At 35.7% G+C, this 8,766-nt stretch overlaps 1 protein-coding gene across 1 annotated transcript; it reads right to left on the reverse strand.

The window, feature by feature from the left end:
* Window positions 1–4,938: 4,938 nt before the first annotated feature.
* LOC103733409 (olfactory receptor 5B2-like) lies at window positions 4,939–5,883 on the reverse strand. Its single transcript, XM_008832214.2, has one exon. It carries the CDS (start codon window positions 5,878–5,880, stop codon window positions 4,939–4,941), a length of 942 nt encoding a protein of 313 aa, XP_008830436.1. The 5' UTR covers window positions 5,881–5,883.
* Between the last annotated feature and the right edge of the window lie 2,883 nt (window positions 5,884–8,766).

Consider the following 8,766-nt stretch of genomic DNA (forward strand, 5'->3'; position numbering starts at 1 on the left):
GACCAAACAGACAGGGACAGAAAGGAAACTCTCCATGGCACACCATAGTGAAAACATTAAACATACAGAACAAAGAGACAATACTGAAAGCTGCAAAACAGAAACAACAAGTCACATATAAAGGAAAACCCATTAGGATTACAGCTGACATTTCAGTGCAAACTATGAATGCCAGAAGAGCTTGGACCAAAGTATTCCCAGTTTTAAATGACTACAGATGCCAACCCAGACTACTATACCCAGCCAAAATGTCTATTATAGTTAAATGGGAAAGAAAAACAATTCCATGACATAAATAGGCTGAAGGAATTCATGACCACAAAACTGGCCTTCAGAGAGTTCTGGAAGCAATACAAAGAGCTGAAGAAAGGAATGACTATGTCCAAGGGGTTGCAGAAAGAAATTCAATGAAGGTATAACTGTGAAAAAGCACCGCTATATTGAGAATGTGAACAGAAATAAAAATGAAGGATTCAATACATATCTTTCATTAATAACTTTAAATATTAACAGACTGACCTCCCCAGGCAAAAGACACAGACTAGGTAAATGGATTGAGAAACAAAACCCAACTTTTTGTTGTCTGCAAGAAACTCATCTCACTTTCAAGGAACAGGCACTACCTTAAGGTGAAAGGATGGAAAAAATATACCAAAAAAATGGTACTAAGAAAAAAGTAGGTGTTGCAATTCTAATATTTGACAAAATAGACTTAAAACGAAAACTAATCAGAAGAGATAAAGAGGTCCACTTCATTCTGATCAAATGAACAATAAGCCAAGAAGATATTACAGTCATGAACATATATTCACCAAACTCTGGTGCACCCAACTTCATAAAAACAATACTACAGGACTTTAAGACCCAGATTAATCCCAACTCATTAATAGTAGGGGACTTCAATGCCCCAGTGTCTCCATTAGATATGTAAACAGGGTGGAGAGTTAACAGACAGACTTCTGAATTAAACAATACCATATATCAAATGGACCTAACAGACATCTACTGAGTATTCCAACCAAGCAACAAAGGACATACTTTCTATTCAGTGCCCCATGGAACCTTCTTCAAAATCGACCATATACTGGGGAACAAAAAACCTAAACAAATACAGAAAGAATGAAATAGCTCCATGTATTCTATCAGACCACAGTGCAGTAAAGCTTATAGTCAACACCAGAAGAAGCCCTAGTCACCACGTGAACGCATGGAGATTAAACAACACACTCTTGAGTGATGAATGGGTCAAAAGAGAAATTAAGAAAGAAATAAAAGCATTCCTGGAACTAAATGAAAAGGACAACACAACAACAAAACCTCTGGGACACGCTGAAAGCTGTCCTTAGAGGGAAGTTTATAGCTCTAAGTGACTACATTAAAAAATTGGAAAGAACACAAATAAAAAACAACATTGCAACTCAAGACACTTGAAAAGAAACAAAAAAAAATGAAACCAAACCCTGCAAACAAGAAGAAATAACAAAAATCGGGGCAGAAATTAATGAAATAGAAACAAAGAAAATAGTACAAAGACTCCAGGAATCCAAGAGCTGGTTCTTTGAAAAGATAAAAAAGATTGACAGACCGCTAGCCCAGTTAAGCAAAAGAAAGAAAGAGCACCTCTAAATCAACAAAATCAGAAATGAAAGGGAAACATGCCAACAGATACCAGAAAGATGAAGAACATTATAAGGGAACACTTTAAAAACCTATATACTACTAAATTTGAAACCTAAAAGAAATGGGTGGATATCTAAAGGCATGGGACCCACCAAAACTAAACCAAGAAGAGATTAACAGCTTAAACGAACCCATAACAAAAAAAGAAATTGAAACAGTAATATAAAACCTCTGGGCCTCGGGGGAGTCTATAGGAGGGTTCCATTTGGGATGTGGGTTTATAGATGAATAAGATTGTTTGGGATGTTCTGTAGGAAATACACACACAAAAATCAACAAATAATAAAATGAGTCATATTTGAGGAAGAAGCATAAAAATTTGCTTTATGTTAATTAGTAGAGGTGAAAAAAATTACTATTGAAATCTACCTGATGGTTTTATATCCATGCTCATGTGCCAAGGATCTCATAAAGTAACTGACCATGACTAATAATAATAAGATACATAGAGATTAGAGATGCATGTGGATACATGTGTTAGTAGTATTAAACATGAGATTTTCTGTATGAAACAGTGTATTTTAAAATGAAATGGAGATTTTTTTTAAAGGTTAAAACCTCATTCAATTTTATGTCTTAAAGGGTTTATACCAAGTTCAATATTGTATAACTGTATTAATTAAACTGTGAACCTTAAAATTTACAGCCAATTTTGAAAGAGCTGAATCTTTGCTCTGAAATTGTTATTGAATATGTTAATGCTGTAGTGAAATGATTCTTCTTCTAATCATGTGATTTTTAAATAAATCATTTAAAAAATAGTCTAGGCCTTCACATGGTCATATCTCCAACCTTTTCTAAACTTTTCCTGTAGGTCAATTCTAAAAGCTTCTGAGTTATATTGTCAGGGACAGTCACAGCAATGGCTCTACTTGCTGGTGCCCGCGTTCTGTGTTATTCAATGCCCTTTCTCTAATCAATGTGACAAAAATACTCAAAAAAGAAAGCAACTTAAGAAAGGAAATATTGTCTTGACTCTTGGTTATTGGTTACACTCCATGATTAACCACTATTCTCCAGTCCATGAGGGGCCAGAACACCATGGTGGAAAGAGTGATGGAGCCAAGCTGTTGCCACATGGTCACTCTGAGGCAGCATCAGGCTTTGGAGATCAAAAGTGAAAGTCTGAGCATTGTGCTTTATATCAACACATTGATGTAACTTATATTTCTTCTGACAAGTACTGTCATGCTTATATTCTACATGGGAATTTAAAATCATTTCTGTTAATTGTTAAGTTAGTGTTTATGTTGTAATTTCTCAATATAATCTGAATGCCCTGAACACTTCCATATTTAATGCTTCCTTGTGAATTCTGAAATTGCATTTCCACCGGATGTGTCCTCGCCACTTAATCATCCAACACTTTCTAATAAAGTTGTGAGGGGGAAGTTAAAATGAGCTACTGAGGATGTCACCTCTACTTTCTCTAAAATCGATGAGAGTGGGAACTGAGTGAGTAGACAAAATGAGTTTCTGCAAAGTAGAAGATTGGCAATATGTCTTGAAATGTACTAAATATCATATTGTTGTTCTATAACTATCATAACCAATGACCCAAATGTTCAACACCATGGATAACTAAATTAATACTCAATTATTTAATTACTTCAATCAGCAAATATTTTATTGATATTCTACTATGAAATATACGTATCTTAGATAAAATTCAATTTCTCTGCTCTTGTAAGACAAATAAAAGTAAACAGACACATCTATAGTAGGTAAGAGGTGACAGACGGTATGAAGAAGGACACAAGAGGGTGGGTGAGGGGAAGCTGTGTGTGGAGATAACCATAGTCAGAGAGGACTCCATGACAGATTAGCAAATGAATTTACTGGAGTGAAGCATTCCTCAAAGGGTCAGCAAATGCAAATATTCCGTGGCATGAACATGGATCATATACAAAGAAAATCACTGAGGTAAAAGCCTGGGAGACTGACAAGATAAGACAACTTAAAATGAATGGCCCATATGAAAATTTCACAGCACTTTATGAAAGAAAACAACAAATGTAACTCCTTGTTTCATGTATATGACATTTGAAAATGTTTAGTAACATACAAATATATTACAACATTTTAATGAGTACTTCATTTTCTTTTGCTTTTTTAACATTATGAAATTTCAGTATGAAAATGTTGGTTATACAAAGTGACTTAATCCAATAGACATTATTAATTCTTAGGAGATTCTAGAATTCTTAATCTCCCCATAAATTGTGCAAATAACACACATTTTTATTTATTTATATATATCATGTTTTTAACTAAATAAATCTCATAGTAACACAGAGGGAAATAAGCATCACTCAAATTTACATTTTTACAAGACAAATGAGATATCAGATTGTAATCACTGTGTTCATACTGTGGTATGTTCTCATAAGAAGTAGCATTAAGAGCATTCAGTGACAGACTCCTGGAGAACACTAACTATGACTATGGAGCCATGTGCTGTGGAGGCTGTTAGACATGGGGATATACTCCATACACTGTCAGCAAGCTTGAGAACAAAAGCTGATGATTAATTCAATCAAAGTTGAAACGCCTGAGAAAAGGGAGGAGAGATGTGGCTGGTTTAAGCCTGAAATCCAAAGTCAAAAGTCAGGACCAGTTCAGATGTGTGTTTGTGGGGTGAGAGGGAGGAGTGACAATGAGAGAGCAAGAGCACCAGAAAAGGAGCACTTTTTCTACTTAACTGAGCTGTCAGTGGTTGGGCTCATGCCCAGTAAGTCAGTTGTTTGAAATGCTAGATACTTACACTGTTTAGGAAATACACTGACAGACAAACCATTAATCCAGTCAAATGAACACATAAAACTGCCACCAGCAACCACAATATATATATACAGCTTCATAAAATTTTCCACATCCATGTGCATAAGATACCATGCATGGTCTCACACATTCTTTCTGTTCCTGGTAATATTTTCATACTGTTTATGCACATTTCAACTGACATGTATTAGGAAAATCACTTGTGAAACGAGTGATGTGTCAAAATCCCTTTAATGGTGCATTTTGAAACCAATACCCTAAAATATCTTAGATATTCTTATTTATATATATTTTCTGTACAACATATTGTATTTTTTCCATGAAGTAAAGCTTTGAAGATGTAAGGATATTATTTCAACAACTTAGCTTCAGTGTGGACATCACCTCTAACTCACTACATGGAAGAAATTTAAGTGGAATGAACCTAGGAACTGTGGAGCCCACAAACTTAAAATAAAAATCCCAAAGATTTTGCCTTCAGCAAATGAATGAACTCTTTAAGAATGCACTATTGAATTTTGTGAATGCATTCTTAACCTCTTTGTTTCTTAGGCTGTAGACCAGAGGGTTCAGCATGGGGATGACCATAGTATAGAACACAGACGCCATTTTATCTGTGTCCATGGAGTGACTGGTGCTGGGCTTTAAGTACATGAAGATGACAGTCCCATAGAAGATGGAGACTGCAGTGAAGTGGGAGGCACAGGTGGACACAGCCTTGCGATGACCTGCAGTTGAGTGCATCTTTAGGATGGTGACAAAAATGAACATATAAGAAGTCACGATAACTATGACAGCAAAAAAGATATTTAAACTCTCAACACAAAGAAGAACTAGCTCACTAATCTGACTATCAAAGCAAGCAAGAACCATGACTGCTGGAACATCGCAGAAAAAGTGGCGGACCACATGGGACCTACAGAAGGAGACACTGAATATGTCCCCAATGTGAATGGAGACATTCAGGAAACCAATGACATATGAGCCAATGACTAGCAATGCACAGACGCCTGTAGTCATGGTGGTTGCATAGTGCAGGGGCTTACACACTGCTGCATAGCGATCATAGGCCATTGAGGCCAACAGGTAGTTTTCCACAGTAGCAAAGCCTCCAAAAAAGAACATCTGAGCAGCACAGCCATTGTAGGAAATGACCTTGTCTCCCACAAGAAGTCCAACTGTGACTGTGGGAGTGACAGTTGAAGAGTAACAGAAATCCACCAGAGACAGGTTACCTAGGAAAAAGTACATGGGAGTGTGGAGCCGAGAGTCCAAGAGAATCAGCAGGATCATGCCCAGGTTCCCAAGCAGGGTGAGGGTATAGATGAGGAGGAAGGTGATAAAGAGGGGAACCTGCAGGCATGGGTCATCAGTGAGTCCCAGAAGGATGAAGTGTGTCACTTCTGTCCTATTCTCCATTAGTGATATCTGGTTGTCTTTATATGTTCTAAATCAATGGGAAAAAGGAAAAGTATTTTTTGAAAATCAAACTGAAATTGTAGAACATTAACTTTATTATTTCTTTCAAGGGCTAACCTGTACTTTCATGTTCTATAAAACAAACATGGACATCAATTAAATTGAGTGCTTGAATCCCAGGTATACCATGTCTGAGAAATCTTAATGAATCACTTAGATAATTTGTGAAACTTTTTCATGTGTGTTCACTGAGATATAACAATTTCATAACTCGATGCTAGGACTGTCCCACTTTCATTTTTCTCTGCTTAGGAATCTGACACTTCCTTGTGAGTCATCTGCCAAGAGCTACTATTGAAATTGTGGATAGGAATTCTCTATTTTCTCTCAGCACCAAGTTTTACTATTTGTTCAATCCATGAATGTTGGGAAACTAGAGAGGTGGGTTAGTTGATATATACATGTACACGTATTAAACAGAAATTTCATCTCTAGGCCATGTCAATATTCAATCCATGATGAATGCTTTCCAGATCTCAGCTCTGAAATGTATCCTAGGTGAACGAATTTAATTAAACTCACTGACTCCTTTGGTTCAAACAGCGTTTGTGGCTTCACAGTCAATTAAGAGAGTAGTTGATTAAGTGGTTCGTTCCACTTTGTTTGCTGTGCATTTGGAGGAACAGCAAATAAAGTACAGAAAACGAAATCATTCCTCTTTGAATAACAATAGTGCCCTAAATGAACCAACAAAGCTCTGAATTGCTTTTAACCCTTTCCTTACAATTTTCATGCTTATTTTTAAATATTAGTACTTCTTCTCCTGTTGACATTGATCAAAACCATAAACATCTGGGTAGGTTGAAGAAGGGTTTATTGTGATGCTCTGAATGGTAGATGTGGTTTGTCATTATGATGGGAGCAGGTTCAATCTGCAGGAGCTTTTCTGAGTGATGGTGTGCCTGCTGATTCAGCAGACTTAAAGCTAAGGATGCTGGAAGAGATGCCTATGAATCATCATTAACTACCTGAGTCACTGGTCCCTACTTAGCTTCCCTGAACATCCCACTCCAACCTGCAACTTGAAGACAGTGATGAGACCTACTTTCAATAGAGAAATGAATATACATAAAAAACAGAATTATGGTTTCTCAGCAAAGCCTGATGATTTTTCATTAATCCCTTATTGTTATTATGGGACAATGATTTTCATGTTGGTTTAAGGAGAATGTTACATTTTGAATTTCAGAAGCTTCAGAAATTTCAGAGAATTCTAGATGCTTCACTTCATGATTTCCATTTAGTCCATGTTAGGGCCACTGAGATGATCTGTGCTCTCTAGTCTTAGTTCATGTGTCTGAATGTTGCTCCTGAATCCTGAAATTCTAGGTCATTTTTTAAAAACAAATTATTCCTTGAAAACTATACGTGAGTTGTGGTAAAAGTGTCAATTTTTATTAAATATCATTTTTCCTTTTTGATTTCCTGGCATAGCCAGATTATAGAGCAAGCTTTGAATGGTAATTTCTATTTTGGAAAATACGTTATTTGAATGTGTTTTGTGGAGTAATGTTTAAATCGCACAAAGACAATATGCTTGATGATCCTAATATATATGATCCTCTTAGCCTATAAAATAATTTGTTTATATGAATGGCATGTTTGTGAATGTATGTGAGGGGACATATAAACTAAGTAGTATTATACTTGTTTTATCAAAAATTGAGTATTTGTGAAGTTATAGGTGATACTCTAAAATTACACAGCTCTTCAGAGGAAAAACTCCCAGTTTTCAGGGATTAAATGTACCTTGTAGAATCAGCATGAAATAATGGCATAAATGTGAAAGTTCAGGTTAGAGCATAGTTAATCTTTAGGAGCATTTTTGTGTCTCAAGAAAGGTCATTTTGTTCTATTTGTATTTTCTAATGTCTAATTAAAAGAATTCTGAATATGATAATGCCATCACCTAAGCAATCAAAGTATCATGTCTTATTCTTTGTTTATATTTTGAGGTCCAGGATCATCACCTACTAATAAGTTGCTATGACAGACATTTTGACATTTACAAATTACTCAGAATCACATTTGTTGGATCAATCTTTGAGAATGGTTTAAAAAACTTTGTATTTTCAAGGAAGTCATAGTAAATACATACTGCTTAATGCTTTTGCATAAATTTCACTTCACTTAAATATTTATGGAATATATAAACTTACCAGTTTTATAGAAAATAAGAATATTTAGTATACAGTAGTCAGTCCAAACTAAAATTCTCCATGCAATGTTGCTTAAATCCTTTTAGAGGCATGCCCTTTCAGGGAGTGATCAGAAGATTCTATCCTTTGTCAGGCAGGGAAAAAATGAATACAATTATATTAAAATGGAATGAGTTCCACATCCACCATTCACTTTTTGCGTTCTCATAAGAGTCAATTACTTCTTTCTGATTTGTAAAATAGACATAATAAAATCACATCTGTCACATAATTCCCTGATCGTGTCTTTGAGAGACAAATAAAAGAGTCTATAGTGTGTCTCACAAAGAAACAGTCCTTTAAAAGTCATTGAATGTGATTTTATCTTTGAATGTTTTCCTTGTTTTTGGTTGAAAACATACAGTGACTCTTCAGGTCCAAGTGATTACTGTTTAAATGAAAAAATGACACTCAGTAGGCATAAATTGCAGCGTGTCCTTTCTAAAATGAGAGTTGTTGAGTCAGGTTGGATTCCTGAGGTTGAGGTTTGGAGGGAATTATGCAGTCCTGGAGGTCTCTGGAGAGGTCCCCTGTGAGAGTATCTGACACTCCTCATCCAGCCTTTCTAGTAGAGATGCAATTAATTTGTCTGTAGGGATCAATTTGGTGACTGCTTTTGAAAAAAATA

Source organism: Nannospalax galili, unplaced genomic scaffold (assembly GCF_000622305.1).
Source record: "Nannospalax galili isolate Female #2095 unplaced genomic scaffold, S.galili_v1.0 scaffold936, whole genome shotgun sequence".
Taxonomy (NCBI): Eukaryota; Metazoa; Chordata; class Mammalia; order Rodentia; family Spalacidae; genus Nannospalax; species Nannospalax galili.